Source organism: Salvelinus sp. IW2-2015, linkage group LG3 (genome assembly GCF_002910315.2).
Source record: "Salvelinus sp. IW2-2015 linkage group LG3, ASM291031v2, whole genome shotgun sequence".
NCBI classification, from domain to species: domain Eukaryota; kingdom Metazoa; phylum Chordata; class Actinopteri; order Salmoniformes; family Salmonidae; genus Salvelinus; species Salvelinus sp. IW2-2015.
Window position 1 is genome coordinate 18129843 of NC_036840.1, and position 17353 is coordinate 18147195.

Genomic DNA, 17353 nt, shown 5'->3' on the forward strand with positions numbered 1-17353 from the left:
CCTGTACTTCATCCACTGTCAGTCTGCCTCCATCACCACCAGCATCTTCAAAGGGAACTGGGACTTTGTCAGTGGACAAGGGGTCCTTAGATTCAGGGTTCTCAATGGCTGGGGGGCAGTTCGTCACTGTCACTGTCAGAATCCAATTCCTGACTTTCAGACTCATTGTCAGAATTTTTTTAAATCTCCAGAATTTCCGCATTTGTGAGTTGTCTCACAAATGCATTGCTAATGCTACAGCTTAGCTCACTAGCTACATACATAAACAACAACACTGAATGGCTCAGAGTGGGAGTGAGAGGTTACGTGATTGACTGCCTGCATGCGCCATTTGTATCAATACATCACTATCAGAAAATGTTTTGTGTGGTAATTATTAAAAATACTGTTTTATTCACATGTTTTTCAAGTAGCAGTGATAAATCATGCATTCCGAATCTTGCATAGATTGTAATGGGCACATAGTATGTGTGTAAAWTTTTTTTTTGAAAGTTGTACAGATTATGATGAGCTAAGCTAATTCCAGCTATGTGTGGAGCCATGTTTGTTGACATAAAATGCATTCTGGGTTTCACTTAATCGTCTGTTGGACCAAAGATGCTATAACAAAATGAGGTGAGTAAGGGTTCACACATTTTTTGAGAACTTCAGGAAGTGAATGGTGGGATGTGAACGATGGTAGACGACACACCCCTTCAACATGTATACTATACACAGACCAAACTAATTTTGTCTTCTCTTATTATCTTTGGTTTCTGTGAGGAAAAAAAGTATGGCGGCGGGTTGAAACTAATCATCGTCGGATTACTTTCGATTTCTAGAAAGTGTTTTACTCAATTATTTTGATCAATGGTGAGCTCAACCGTGATGATTAATTATAAAGAATTGCTATTAGCTAATTCATATTGTAGTTTATGTCAGCCGAGAGTTATAAAATAGGACCGCTTGTTTTGCGTCAATCTTTCCTCAGTGTTAGGACAAATGTAGCCTACATTTTTCCGGTTTGGATGATTGTGTTATGCTGTCTCTACTTCTGTGAATGTCTGAACATTTGCATCCAAACATAAACTGCTCACATTCTGGACATAACTTTGTAAGGACTCTGTTTGTGTAAATAGTTTCTGGGAAAAAGTGTGGCCAGCTCAAATGCAGATTGTTGCGTCATTCGAAACTGGCCGTTCTAAATAAGCGGTCTAATCTCACTGGTGTGATCTTATGCTTCAGGGACCACTGTAGAATGATCACACCTGTGTGATGGTACGTGTGAAAGGGTTAATTTAAGACATTTAAAATGCAGGTTCTAATACAACAATGTGGAAAAAGTCAAGGGGTGTGAATACTTTCTGAAGTCACTGTATAAATGCTGATATCATAGATGGCTATCCTTGCATCCATAGCTCTGTCTTTGAATTTGAGAGTGGTTACATTTCTCCAGCCCAATCCCTCAGCTATATACTGAAACAGTGGTTGGGAAAAGGCTTTGTTATTGTTTTAACTGCTGATTTCCGTTTTAATGTACCGTCACATGTACTCACATACAAACACTGGGCTTTCTCTTCTGTTATTGATTCTTTCTTTGCAGTAGATCATTCTGGGCTAAAGAACTAGAAAGCACCAACTCACTTTGCAGAAAAGATTGCACACCCCTTTGCTTGGTGCCATTACACCTGATTCAACTATGCACCTTGATCAGGGGTCTCACTGCTGGGTTAGGAGAGAACCTTGCGGCTCTCAGTATACTGACGTAAGTCCTTGTTACCAGGCAGACAGGAAAAAGTCCCATAGTGTCTTATGACCGTCATGGGAATTCCCTTTTGGCACAATGGTGGGCACACTGCCACCAGACACACACAGACAGACAGACAGACCCGTTTATTAATAGAACATTGATGGCTGACCTCAGGCCCTGTGGACTGACGGGGACAGTGTGTGTCTGTTCAGAGAAGGGGCATTCTTCTCTCCTCAGCCTGGCATGACCTCACCCTGCCTGGGCAAATATCACCATGGCACTGCCCTCTACACACATGCAGGAATGCACACACACATGCAGGCACTCATGCACTCACTCACTCCCACACATGCGCGCATCTACATACACACACAGTTGATGTCATCACACGAGGTATTACGCTTGAATCACTCCAGTTTCAATAAATGATGTTAAACTGTACCAAGCGTGTACTTAACCTATGAAAAGAAAGTTAAGAGTAATATGCCGTAAAACTTTAATTAAAGGCATTCTCAAATAGCCGCCTGTCTCTTTTAATAGCCAAGCAACGGCACACGTTTCATAAAATAAACGCCTTTTTCAAATAAACAGAACAGTATGATTCTTGATTATGCAGACAATTTGGAATTCACAGTAATATTTCTTATAACAACCAGAAGTGATGGAGTTCATCTTTCTTCTACTTTCAGCCAGGTGAGACTTGCATGCATCTTGTTGATTTTATCTCTGTTTAAGTGGTGTGCGGGCCAGCTGTTTGTTCAGCAGCAAACGCATGCATTTGCTAATCACCCATCCACCCGACTATATGTGAAAATCTGAGGCCAGCACCTGACCCTAACCCGCTAATATAGAAAACACGTTGTAGGCTACAGTTAGCGACGGCAGAATTATCAAATGTTTTACAGGGTGTACATATTTTTTTTGCCTGATTTAGATATGTTTCTTTTTATAATTTTCTACGTTTTGGTAGGCTATTTGTTAGTCAACTTGTCTATAATTAGATACATGCAGCTTCTCTCTGGTCATTAGGCTATACAGTGCATTCGGGAAGTATTCAGACTTTTTCCACATTTTGTTACGTTACAGCCTTATTCTAAAATTGATTACATTTTTGTTTGTCCTCATCAATCTACACACAATACCCCACAATGACAAAGTGAAAACAGGTTTTTAGGAATTTTAGCAAATGTATTAAAAATAAAAAACATACCTTATTTACATAAATATTCAGACCCTTCGCTATGAGACTCGAAATTGAGCTCAGGTGCYTCCTGTTTCCATCGATCATCTTTGATGTTTCTACAACTTGATTGGAGTCCACCTGTGGTAAATTCAATTGACTGGACATGATTTGGAAAGGCACACACCTGGCTATATGGCCGCCCGGTCAAACTGAGCAATCGGGGGAGAAGGGCCTTGGTGAGGGTGATGACCAAGAACCCGACGGGTTCCTCTTTGGAGAAACTTCCAGAAGGACAACCATCTCTGCAGCACTCCACCAATCAGGCCTTTATGGTAGAGTGGCCAGATGGAAGCCACTCTTCAGTAAATAGTACATAACAGCCCAATTGTAGTTTGCCAAAAGGCACTAAATGACTCTCAGACCATGAGAAACAAGATACTCTGGTCTGATGAAACCAAGATTGAACTTTGGCCCGAATGCCAAGCGTCACGTCTGGCGGAAACCTGGAGCCATCCCTATGATGCTGCCATGGTGGTGGCAGCATCATGTTGTTGGGATGTTTTTCAGTGGCAGGGACTGGGCGACTAGTCAGGATCAAGGGAAAGATGAACCGAGCAAAGTACAGAGAGATCCTTGATGAAAACCTGCTCCAGAGCACTCAGGACCTCAGACTGGGGCGAAGGTTCACCTTCCAAAAGGATAATGACCCTAAGCACACAGCCAAGACAACGCAGGAGTGGCTTCGGGACAAGTCTCTGAATGTCCTTGAGTGAACCAGCCAGAGCCTGGACTTGAACCCGATCAAACATCTCTGGAGAGACCTGAAAATAGCTGTGCAGCGACACTCCCCATCCAATCTGACAGAGCTTGAGAGGATCTGCAGCGAAGAATGGGATAAACTCCCCAAATAAACGTGTGAAAGGCTTYTAGTGACATACCCAAGAAGACTCGATGCTGTAATCGCTGCCAAATGTGCTTCAACAAGGTACTGAGTAAATGGTCAGAGTACTTATGTAAATGTGATTTATATTATATAAATTAAAGCAAAACTTTTTTTTTGTCATTATGGGTTATTGTGTGTAGATTGATGAGGATTTTTTTGAAATACATTTTAGTATAAGGCTGTAACGTAACAAAATGTGGAAAAAGTCAAGTGGTCTGAATACTTTCCAAATCCATGTATGTTGCCTTTGAAGACCAAATAAACCCTTGCTCACCGGAGTGTTATAGTTGACATTGGTAAAGTTTTCTGTCATCTCTATATCTTTCGCCGAGCAAAGAAGTTTAAGGACTGGGGAGGAAATGTAATAACAAGAAAAAAACTGAAAATGTTTTCAGTTTGACCAGTTGTAAGGAAATAGAAAGCTGTGACAACGACCCAACATGTTTCATCTTATTTATTTTTGTATCTAGTGTGTTTTTGTTCTACTTTGTTATTTTTAGTATTACATTTTTAATGATTCATTGTTGGGCTTAGAGCTTGCAAGAAAGGCATTTCAATGTTCTTGTGCATGTGACATTAACTTGAAACTTTTATAAGATTTTAGTTCGGCTTGGATGCATATTTTAAATACTATCAGCTTTTATGATGCGTATAAAGATAGATACCGTCTGTAGAGGTGCTAACTGCACATTAATATTCTCTCAAGATGCAAGAATAAATCATTCATATTTCTCTACATTTGGTGTATCATTTTACTGCAAGAAATGCTTAATTCTGAAGAAGTTAATATTAAGGCTATTTGAGAGGTTATAGACCTACACTCAGTATCCAGATTTCCATTTGCTTTTAACCCATCTGAACAGTAGGTTACAGTTCCCTTGACGTGACATTGGCCTATTTGAAGTTCCTGTCTTGTCGAATTTGTATTGTGTGTCACAATCATCACAACATAGCCCGGCACTGCTATCAGTCTCTTTTACATCTTCACCAAATCTCTCAAAATGACTTTTCTGGCCCCCCCTTCTCTTTATTTTCAGCTCTCCATTTCACAGTTTCTCTTATTTAATTAAACTGACATTGTCCTTTTTGCCTCAGTGGATCAACAAACATTTTTCCTGCCCATTCCCAAAAGCATTTGGCGATTAGCGTGTAGGCTAATTTGTTTGGGTGAATGTGGTGTTAAGAAAGCAGAGCAGAAAGACCTCTATCTTTATAACCATAGAATCAATATGCCTTTACCATGACGGTTTGCCATCTAATGTAACACAAAGAAGTTTAGTCTCTACTTGCTCAACAGCCTCATCATTCATTACCAGATTCAGCTGAGGATTAGAATTTAGGGAATGATTTGTACCAAATACAATGCTTTTAGTTTTAGATATGTTTAAGACCAGTTTATTACTGGCCACCCATTCCAAAGCAACTGTAACTCTTTGTTAAGGGTTTCAGGGACTTCATTAGCTGTGGTTGCTGTGCTGATGTGTATATGGTTGAATCATCAGCATGCATGCACACACATGCTTTGTTTAATGCCAGTGGCAGGTCGTTGGTAAAACTAGAAAAGAGTAGAGGGCCTAGAGAGCTGCCTTGTGGMAGCACCACACTTTACATGTTTGAAATTAGAGTAGCTTCCATTTTTATTGAACCTTTATTTAACTAGGCAAGTCAGTTAAGAACAAATTCTTATTTGCAATGATGGCCTACCCAGGCCTTATCCGGGAGACACTGGGCCAATTGTGCACCACCCTATGGGACTCCCAATCATGGCCGATGTGATGCAGCCTGGATTCGAACCAGGTACTGCAGTGACACCCTCTTGCACTGAGATGCAGTGTCTTAGACCACTGCGCCACTCGGGCAAGGTCTGTGCTTTGAAGAATGTTCTATTAGATACAGTGCATTTGGAAAGTATTCAGACTTATTCACTTTTTTCTAAATGTTTCCGTTACAGCCTTATTCTACTTTTTTTTTTAAAGAAATGTTCCTCATCAATCTACACACAATACCCGTAATGACAAAGGAAAATCTGTTTTTTAGACGTTTTTGCAATGTATTAAAAATAAAAAACATCTTATTTACATAAGTATTCAGACCATTTGCTATGAAACTTAACTTGAGCTCAGGTGCATTCTTTTTCCATTGCTCATCCTTGATGTTTCTACAACTTGATTGGAGTCCACCTGTGGTCAATTCAATTGATTMGACATTATTTGGAAAGACACACACCCCTGGGTATATAAGGTCCCACAGTTGACCGTGCATGTCAGAGCAAAAACCAAGCCATGAGGTCGAAGGAATCATCCGTACAGCGCCGAGACAGGATTGTGTCGAGGAACAGATCTGGGGAAGGMTACCAAACAATGTCTGTAGCATTGATGGTCAGCAATAACACAGTGGCCTCCATCATTCTTAAATGGAAGAAGTTTGGATATACCAAGACTTCTCACAGAGCTGGCCACCCGGCAAAACTGAGCAATCGGGGGAGAAGGGCCTTGGCCAGGGAGGTGACCAAGAATCCAATGGTCACTCTGACAGAGCTCCAGAGTTCCTCTGTGGAGATGGGAGAACCTTCCAGCACTCTCTGCAGRACTCCACCAATCAGGCCTTTATGGTAGAGTGGCCAGACGGAAGCCACTCTTCAGTAAAAAGCACGTGACAGCCTGCTTGGAAAAGGCACCTAAAGGACTCTCAGGCCATGAGAAACCAGATTCTCTGGTCTGATGAAACCAAGATTGAACTCTTCGGCCTAAATGCCAAGCCTCACATCTGGAATAAACCTGGCACCGTCCATACGGTGAAGCATGGTGGTGGCAGCATCATGCTGTGGGGATGTTTTTCAACAGCAGGAACTGGGAGACTAGTCAAGATCGATGCAAAGACGAATGGAGCAAAGTACAGAGATCCTTGATTGAAATCTGCTCCAGAGCTCTCAGGACCAGAGCTCTCAGGACCTCAGACTGGGATGAAGGTTCACCTTCCAAAAGGACAAAAACACTGAGCACATAGCAAAGACAACGCAGGAGTGGATATCCTTGAGTGGCCCAACCATGGCCTGAACTTGAACCCGATCAAACAGACCTGAAAATAGCTGTGCAGCGACTCTCCCAATCCAACCTGAGAGAGCTTGAGAGTATCTGCAGAGAAGAATGGGAGAAACTCCCCAAATACAGGTGTGCCAAGCTTGTAGCGTCATACCCAAGAAGACTCGTCTGTAATCTCTGACATAGGGCCTTCAAAGTACTGAGTAAAGGGTCTGAACACTTATGTTCATCTGATATTTAAGTTTTTTCAAAAAACTTTTTAAATTCTTTATTATGGGGTGTGTGTGTAGWTTGAAGGCCAGCATCAATAGTCATTTACAACATTAACAATGTCTACACTGTATTTCTGATCAATTGTATGTTATTTTAATAGAAAAAATAGCATTTTCTTTCAGAAACAAGGACATTTCTAAGTGACCCCAAACTTTTGAACGGTAGTGTACTTACTGCTAACCAGAGGAGAATCTCTCAATGACAACAGAATGAGAAAGCGGGATGTAGCAACGAGAATGAGAATGTTTGTCACTTGGCTGTTTGTTCCAAAATGTTTTGTGCTGAGCATAGTTTCCATGGGGACAGTGACCTACTTAGAATGGAGGACTGGGCCTATATCCGAATGGTACCCTTATGGGCCTGGTCAAAAGTAGTGTACTATAGGGATTAGGGTGCTATTTTAGACATAGCCTGAAAGGTCACAGTGTGTATGTTTGTGTGTGTGTGCGCAATGCATGTTTTTTAACCCCCACCTCTCTCTCCCTACAGATCGAGGAAGGTGGTAAGGCAGAACAATGTAAGAAGCTGAGAGTGGGTGATGAACTGGTGAATATAAACGGATCAGCTCTCTACGGTTCAAGACAGGAAGCTCTTATACTCATCAAAGGATCCTACCGGATACTAAAGATCACCGTACGCAGGTAGGAATTGACAGACCATATGTATGTGTGACAGTATGTTGTTGGGAGATTGAGTGTGTGTGTGTGTGTGTGTGAACAGATAAGGGAAATGTAACAAGAGGTGAGAGATGCACCCATTTTGTGGTGTGTCCCATCCTATCTTCAAATGCTTGTAAAATACCTCAACAGGTCTAGTGAAGCGATGTCAGACTTGGTGATTGAGTGTCTACATTTTTTATATTTTTAAAACTTTGTTTATTTTGGAATTAACAGAGCTCTACCAGGCAGTTGAGAAGTCAAGAGGGTCATACCAGCAAATTGCATAGCATTTTTATTCATCTCAACAATATTACAAACATTACTTTAGGTCTGCTTCAATGGTTTTTATAGATGGGTAAGCATTGTTAAATGAGGACTTATGTCAAATTTGAATATTTTATGGTCATTTTGTAATATATTTTAAATTAATACCTTTTCAGGTGGTGTGTGGTGCAATGTCCCTCAAAGGTTTTCTTACATTTCAAATGATCCAGGTTCTTCCACCATGTTTCCCACATGTTGAGACTACATTGAGAGACACAGTGCAGTTTTGTATTACTATTATAGGCATTATTTTATAGTTGACATTAAGTTTGAATATTGAATAATTGACCCCCATGGCTCATTAAATGTGGTTTGACCAATTTATGTTGTATAATATAGTTTGTTGTCAACAATTCAATAATCTTTTTCAGCAAAATAAGTATTTTTAATCAAAAATATMAATATACCCTATTTTCTATACAGAACATCACAAACAACACAAAAAACTAAAAGAAAACGTTCCCTATACAAAACATTATGACTTTTTTGGGGGGGGGGGCGGTAGATCCGCTTTAATATTGCAAATAGATTGTGGCTACTATCAATGTAATTGTCTGCATTTCCAATCCCCCATTTATTTGTTATGTAAATGCAGTGCATTCGGAAAGTATTCAGATCCCTTGACTTTTTCACATTTTGTTACGCAACAGTCTTATTCTAAAATTGATTACATTTGTTTTTTTRCCCTCAATCTACACACAATACCTCGTAATGACAAAGCAAAACAGGTTTTTAGACATTTTTGTAAATGTATAAAAAAATTAYGTAGAAATACCTTATTGACATAAGTATTCAGACTGCAGGATAATAACTAAAGCAGAAGGCCAAATATACACTCTACCATAAAGGCCTGATTGGTGGAATGCTGCAGAGATYGTTGTCCTTCTGGAAGGTTCTCCCATCTCTGCAGAGGAACTCTGGAGCTCTGTCAGAGTGACCATTGGGTTCTTGGTCACCTCCCTGAACAAGGCCCTCCCCCCCCCAATTGCTCAGTTTGGTCGGGCGGCCAGCTCTAGGAAGAGTCTTGCTGGTTCCAAACTTCTTCCATTTAAGAATGATGGAGGCCACTATTCTTGGGGACCTTAGTTATCTTTTATTTGTTTTTAGTCCCAGCTACCCTCAACCCCTCCCATCCAGTTTTGATTTCTAGCTGCCATATATTTTTCCACTGTGCTGTGATGTTTCACAAAAGTTGTAAGCCTTTCTTTTCTCATAGTTTCTACAGATTTTAAATTAAAGATAAACACTAAGAGTGTTATTATATTATTGGTTGATTTGACTGACTTTTCAAATCACCCAGCAGTACTATTTGCAGAGTTAGTTTCAAGTAAATATTTTTCAGCCATTCCTGAACCTGTGACCAAAAACAAGAAATGCAAAATATTTGTCCATTAAAATAACATACAATTGATCAGAAATACAGTGTAGACATTGTTAATGTTGTAAATGACTATTGTAGCTGYAAACGTCTGACTTTAATGGAATATCTACATTGGCGTACAGAGGCCCATTATCAGCAACCATCACTCCTGTGTTCCAATGGCACGTTGTGTTAGCTAATCTTACTTACTTACTGACTTTATTGTCCCCATAGGGAAATTTTGTTGCAGTGTCATGTACACATTTAATCCAAGTTTATAATTTTAAAAGGCTTAATTGATTATTAGAAAACCCTTTTGCAATTATGTTAGCACATCTGAAAACTGTTGTTCTGATTAAAGAAGCAATAAAATTGGCCTTCTTTAGACTAGTTGAGTATCTGGAGCATCAGCATTTGTGGGTTCGATTACAGGCTCAAAATGGCCAGAAAGAAAGAACTTTCTTCTGAAACTCGTCAGTCTATTGACATTTTGCTTGTTTGATTGCCTTGCGTATGGAAATGACTACACTGTTTGTATTCTGGAATTTTCCCAGTCACCTTGCAGTGGTTAAATGCGGTGGTATGCGATTTCAGTTCTGCGCGAATGCTGCCATCTATCCACGTTTTTGGTTTGGATAGGTTTTAACCGTCACCGTGGGAACAACATCCCCTATACACTTCCTGATTAAGATGCAAGCCGGAACATTTCCCAGTCCGCTTGATCAAAACAATCTTGAACCATTGATTCCGATTGGTCAGACCAGCGTTGATCTGTCCTTACCACGTGTACTTCCTGTTTGAGTTTCTGCCTATAGGAAGGGGGGAGCAGAATGGAGGTGTGATCTGATTTGCTACAATCAATGCGGCCTCAGGCTATATGGTTTCCAGTTTGCACAAAGTCCAGTGTAGTTCCTTGAGAGCTGTCTTGGTATTGGATTGAGGAGGAATATACATGGCTGTGACGATCACCAAAGAAAATTCTCTTGCAAGGTAATGCAGTCAGCATTTGTTTGAGGTATTCTAGGCCGGGTGAACTAAAGGACTTGAGTTCCTATACGTTACCACAATCATACCATGAGTAGTTAATCATACAACATGCACATCCGCATTTATTTTTTCCAGAGTGTTCTTTATTCCTGTCGGTGCGATGTACGGCTCAATTCAGTCTTATGTAGCAGCATTTGAAAATGTGTTTTTACATTGGCGAAAAGTAGAGACTCAGAGCTAGAAAATGGTATATCATACACTACACACACAATGTGAAAGTATTTCTGCTTTAAAAAAAAGTTAATAAACTTGTAACCTCACTTTTGAGAAAATGGCCATTGAATGTTTMGGTAAACCTACTGGATAGCTCTTCTTTGTCTACACCCATTCAGCATTGTTCACACCCTCTTAAGCTTCACCCATATCTTTAACTTCTTATGGCTGCAGGGGCAGTATTGAGTAGCTTGGATGAAAGGTGCACAGAGGTGCCCAGAGTAAACGGCCTGCTCCTCAGTCATAGTTYCTAATATATGCATATTATTAGTAGTATTGGATAGAAAACACTCTGACGTTTCTAAAACAGTTTGAATTATGTCTGTGAGTATAACAGAACTCATATAGCAGGCAAAAACCTGAGAAAAAATCCAAACAGGAAGTGGAAATTCTGAGGCTGGTGGATTTTCAACCAAGCTCCCATTGAAAGCCCAGCGAGATATGGATGAGTTTTCACTTCCTACGGCTTCCACTAGATGTCAACAGTCTGTATAACTTTTTCTGATGACTCTACTGTGAAGGGGGGCCGGATGAGAGGAGAATTAGTCACCACTGCCATGAGGTGACCATTCTTTGACCATGCGCGTTCACATAAYAGGGAGCTCCGTTCCATCGCTCATCTGAAGTCATTATTATTAGRATTGGATAGAAAACACTCTGAAGTTTCTAAAACTGTTTGAATTATGTCTGTGAGTATAACAGAACTCATATGGCAGGCAAAAACCTGAGAAATAAATATTAACTTTATCAAACAAAACATACATGTATTGTGTAACATGAAGTCCTATGAGTGTCATCTGATGAAGATCATCAAAGGTTAGTGCTTAATTTTAGCAATATTTCTGCTTTTTGTGACTATCTTTCGCTGGAAAAATGGCTGTGCTTATTGTGGTGACCTAACATAATCGTTTGTAGTGCTTTCGCTGAAAAGCATATTTGAAATCGGACACTTTGGTGGGATTAACAACAAGATTACCTTTAAAATGGTATAAGACACATGTATGTCTGAGGAATTTTAATTATGAGATTTCTGTTTTTTGAATTTGGTTCCCTGCACTTTCACTGGCTGTTGTCATATCGATCCCGTTACCGGGATTGCAGCCATAAGGAGTTTTTTTAGGATTAACATTTGAGGCCATGTACTAAATGATCAAAGATTTCCAGACTAAAGCCTGGTTTATGCTACGTCTATCGACAGTTGTCGCAGTGACATGAACATTCTATTGTCGTTCAACATTAAACTTGTCATTGTCATTATGAAAAAGTATGAACACAAAAACTACAGGCTGCATGACATCAGCAGCCTGATAGTACAAAATAGCTTAACTAGTGTATTTTTACACCAATATACCCAACCGTTTAAAAATGAATTTAGTATACAGTACCAGTCAAAAGTTTGGACACACCTACTCATTCCAGGGTTTTTCTTTATTTTTACCATTTTCTACATTGTAGAATAATAGTGAAAACATCAAAACTATGAAATAATTACATATTGAATTATGTACTAAACAAAAAATTGTTAAACAAATCAAAATACACTACAGTTCAACAGTTTGGGGTCACTTAGAAATGTCCTTGTTTTTGAAAGAAAATGCATTTTTTTGTCCATTAAAATAACATAAATTGATCAAATACAGTGTAGAAATTGTTAATGTTGTAAATGACTATTGTAGCTGGAAACGACTGTTTTTACTATTACAGACTACAAAGGAAACCAAAACCGCAAGCTGCCCAGTGACACGAGCCTACCAGATGAGCTAAATCACTTCTGTGCTCGCTTCGAGGCAAGCAACACTGAGGCATGCATGAGAGTATCAGCTGTTCCGGACGACTGTGTGATCACGCTCTCCGTAGCCGACGTGAGTACGACCTTTAAACAGGTCAACATAAACAAGGCTGCGGGGCCAGACGGATTACAATGACGTGTGCTCCGGGCATGTGCTGACCAACTGGCAGGTGTCTTCACTGACATTTTCAACATGTCCCTGATTTGAGTCTGTAATAACAACATGTTTCAAGCAGACCACCATAGTCCCTGTGCCCAAGAACACAAAGGCAACCTGCCTAAATGACTACAGACCCGTAGCACTCATGTCCGTAGCCATGAAGTGTTTTGAAAGGTTGGTAATGGCTCACATCAACACCATTATGCGAGAAACCCTAGACCCACTCCAATTTGCATACAGATCCACAGATGACGCAATCTTAATTGCACTCCACATTCCCTTTCCCACCCCTCATTGACTACAGCTCAGCGTTCAAKACCATAGTACCCTCAAAGCTCATCATTAAACTAAGGATCCTGGGACTAAACACCTCCCTCTGCAACTGGATCCTGGACTTCCTGACGGGTAGGTAGCAACACATCTGCCACGCTGATCCTCAAAACTGGAGCTCCATAGGGGTGTGTGCTCAGTCCCCTCCTGTACTCCCTGTTCACCCCTGCATGGCCAGGCACGACTCCAACACCATCATTAAGTTAGCATACGCCACAACAGTGGTAGGCCTGATCACCGACAACGATTAGACAGCATATAGGGAGGAGGTCAGAGACCTGGCATGGTGGTGCCAGAATAACAACCTATCCCTCAACGTAACCAAGACTAAGGAGATGATTGTGGACTACAGGAAAAGGAMCACCGAGCACGCCTCCATTCTCATCAKCAGGGCTGTAGTGGAGCAGGTTGAGAGCTTCAAGTTCCTTGGTGTCCACATCAACAACAAACTAGAATGGTCCAAACACACCAAGACAGTCGTGAAAAYGGCACGACAAAGCCTATTCCCCCTCAGGAAACTAAAGAGATTTGGCATGGGTCCTGAGATCTTCAAAAGGTTCTACAGCTGCAACATCGAGAGCATCCTGACTGGTTGCATCACTGCCTCGTACGGCAATTGCTCGGCCTCTGACCGCAAGGCACTACAGAAAATATTATCAAGGACAACAACCACCCAAGCCACTGCCTGTTCACCCCGCTACCATCTAGAAGGCAAGGTCAGTACAGGTGTATCAAAGCTGGGACCAAGAGACTGAAAAACAGCTTCTATCTCAAAGCCATCAGACTGTTAAACAGCCATCACTAAGATTGAGTGGCTGCTGCCAACATACAAAAGGGAAAGGGGGATACCGTGGTCCCGTGTGGCTCAGTTGGTAGAGCATGGCGCTTGCAACGCCAGGGTTGTGGGTTCATTCCCCACGGGGGGACCAGGATGAATATGTATGAACTTTCCAATTTGTAAGTCGCTCTGGATAAGAGCGTCTGCTAAATGACTTAAATGTAATGTAAATGTAATACCAAGTCAGTACAACTGAATCCCTTTAACTGAAATGTGTCTTCCGCATTTAACCTTACCCCTCTGTATCAGAGAGGTGCGGGGGGCTGGGGCTAGGGGTCCCGCTAGCGGAACAACTTCCGGTGAAACTGGAYGGCGCGCAATTCAAATAAATAATATAGATTTTAAACGTTTATGTACAAATAAGTCTCATATCGGCTGAAAGCTCAAATTCTTGTTAATCTAATTGCACTGTCCGATTAACAGTAGCTATTACAGCGCAAACATGCCATGCGATTGTTTGAGGACGGCGCCCCACATCAAAATAATTTTCCACCGGCACAGGTTTCATACATTCAAAAATAACGATTTAAATATTCACTTAGTTTTTGAAAATCTTCCTCTGATTTGTCATCCAAAGAGTCCCAGCTATATATGTTGTTTTGTTAGATAAAATCCTTCTTTATATCCCAAAAAGTCACTTTAGTTGGRGCCATCGATTTGAATAATCCACTCATTCAACATGCAGAGAAAGAKATCCCAAACTCTACCCCTAAACTTTGTTTCAACATGTCAAAAAAAWAATCTATTTACTCCTCAGATACCCTAAAATGTAATCAAACTATAACATTTCTTATGGAAAGAAGTATGTACCGATTTTAGCAGGTGCGTAATTTCTTCAGGGCGCGCACAAACACGAATTTTCAATACTGTGTCCTTCTGCTAAGACTGATATTTCTTATTCTTTTTTTAAGTTACAAGCCTGAAACCTTGAACATAGACTGCGGACACCATATGGAAGCCATAGGAATTGCATCCAGGGAGCTAATTCTCAATATGAGCTTTCTCTTGCATATCTAAGAGGGTCTCTCAATTTTTTTTATTTCCTACATTATTTTAACATTTCTACAAACTTCAACGTGTTTTCTTTCCAATGGTACCAATTATATGCATATCCTGGCTTCAGGGCTTGAGCTACAGGCAGTTCACTTTGGGCACGTCATTCAGACAGGAAGTGGAGAAAAAAAGGCATAGCCCTAAGTTAATTGACATCCACGTCTTCGTCGCCTTGTAATCACTGGTCACTTTAATAAATGGAACACTAGTCACTTTAATAATGCCACTTTAATAATGTTTTCATATCTTGCATTACTCATCTCATATGCATATACCGTATTCTATACTATAAATTGCATCTTAGCCTATGCCGCTCTGACATTGCACTGACATTGCTTATCCATATATTTTATATATTCTTATTCCATTCCTTACTTAGATTTGTGTGTATTATGTATTTGTTGTGGAACTGTTAGATATTACTTGTTAAATATTGCTGCACTGGCGGAACTAGAAGCACAAGCATTTTGCTACACTTGCAATAACATTAATAACCATATGTATGTGACGAATACAATTTGATTTGATGAGGTAATCACCTGGAATGCACTTTAATTAACAGGTGTGCCCTGTTAAAAGTGAATTTGTGTAATTTCTTTCCTTCTTAATGCATTTGAGCCAAACAGTTGTGTTTTGACAAGGTATTGGTGGTATACAGAAGATAGCACTATTTGGTGAAAGACCAAGTCCATATTATGGCAAGAACAGCTCAAATAAGCAAAGAGAAACGACAGTCCATCGTTACTTCAAGATACACGAGCAAAGGACATTAGACCGGTGGAAATCAGTGCTTTGGTCTGATGAGTCCAAATGCACGATTTTTGGTTCCAACTGCTGTGTCTTTGTGAGACGTAATGTAGGTGAACAGATGATCTCCGCATGTGTGGTTCCCACCGTGAAGCATGTAGTAGGTGTGATGGTGTGGGGGTGCTTTGCTGTTGACAATGTTGTGATTTATCTTGAATTCAAGGCTCACTTAACCAGCATTGCTACCGCAGCATTCTGCAGCGATACGCCATCCCATCTGGTTTACGCTTAGTGGGAATATCATTTTTATTTCAACCGGACAATGACCCAACATTGGCTGTATGTAATAATGCCAAACACGTTCTGAGCTAATAATGTTAGAAATAACAACAAAAAAGAAAAGACTAAAGTTGCTTAGGAGTCAGGAACCAGGCGACCATGTCTATCGGCGTCATCTTGTCTTCTTATTCATGGTTCACCTTAACCCTCGTTATGTTGGTGTACATGCGTGCGTGGTATGTACGCTGAGTGTACAAAACATTAGGAGCACCTTCTTAAGAGCAGCGTTGCAGTTCTTGACACTCAAACCGGTGCGCCTGGCACCTTCTACCATACCCCTTTCAAAGGCACTTAAATCTTTTTTCTTGCCCATTTCTCCTCTCAATGACACACACACAATCCATGTCTCAATTGTCTCTAGGCTTAAAAATATTTTTTTAACCTGTCTCCTCCCCTTCATCTACACTGATTTGAAATGGATTTAACAGGTGACATGAATAAGGGATCATCGCATTCACCTGCTCAGTCATGGAAAGTGCAGGTGTTCTTAATGTTTTGTACACTCAGTGTGTGTGTGTGTGTGTGTGTAACGTGTCATAGAAAGTGGCCTTTGACCTTTTAGGGTTCGACAGTAATCTTTGAAGCTGGGAGGACAGGGTTGCGTCTGCTCTCTCTCATCCTGGAGTGTGTGGGTGTGCGTGCGTGTATGTGTGATCCTGTGACAATGTCAGTCTTTATCTAAGCTGTGTGTTTTGGCTGATCGGAGGTCTGCTTACGTCAGACTAACGTTGGCAACGGAATGCTAGGTCACCCTTGACCCCTCTCGCTCTTTCTCGCTCATTTCAGTGCCTCATCTTGGCCGTGCCTGTCCTAGTTAGCAGAACTAATGGTAGTACAGTGTTTCCACCCAGCAGGAACTTTCCCCTGGTCTGGTTCTCACAGTGACGTTCTGTCCATGTCACATTGCCTCCGTGTGGCCAGGGTGGGAACTACATCAAATAAATTACTATTTACAAATTACAAGCAACTGAACAAAAATAAACGCAACATGCAACAATTTCAAAGATTTTACTGAGTTACAGTTCATATAGGGAAATCAGTCAATATAAATAAATTCATTAGGCCCTAATCTATGGATTTCACATGACTGGGCAGGGGCACAGCCATGGGCAGGCCTGGGAGGGCATAGGCCCACCCACTGGGGAGCCAGGCCCAGTCAATCAGATTGAGTTATTCCCCACAAAAGGGCTATATTACAGACAGAAATACTCCTCAGTTTCATCAGCTGTACGGGTGGCTGGTCTCAGACGATCCCACAGGTGAAGAAGCCAGATGTGGAGGTTTTAGGCTGGCATGGTTTCACGTGGTCTGTGGTTGTGAGGCCA

At 40.9% G+C, this 17353-nt stretch overlaps 1 protein-coding gene across 2 annotated transcripts in view; it reads left to right on the forward strand.

Moving 5' to 3' along the window:
- Positions 1–17353, forward strand: part of shroom4 (shroom family member 4) — a 102491-nt gene that overhangs the window by 25234 nt on the left and 59904 nt on the right. For both annotated transcript variants that reach the window (XR_011474078.1, XM_070434965.1), the window contains exon 2: positions 7659–7810. Coding sequence is in view for 1 of the 2 variants with exons in the window: in XM_070434965.1 (XP_070291066.1) it covers positions 7659–7810 (152 nt within the window). In the remaining variant the exon portion in view is untranslated. The remainder of the gene's footprint in view (positions 1–7658; positions 7811–17353) is intronic.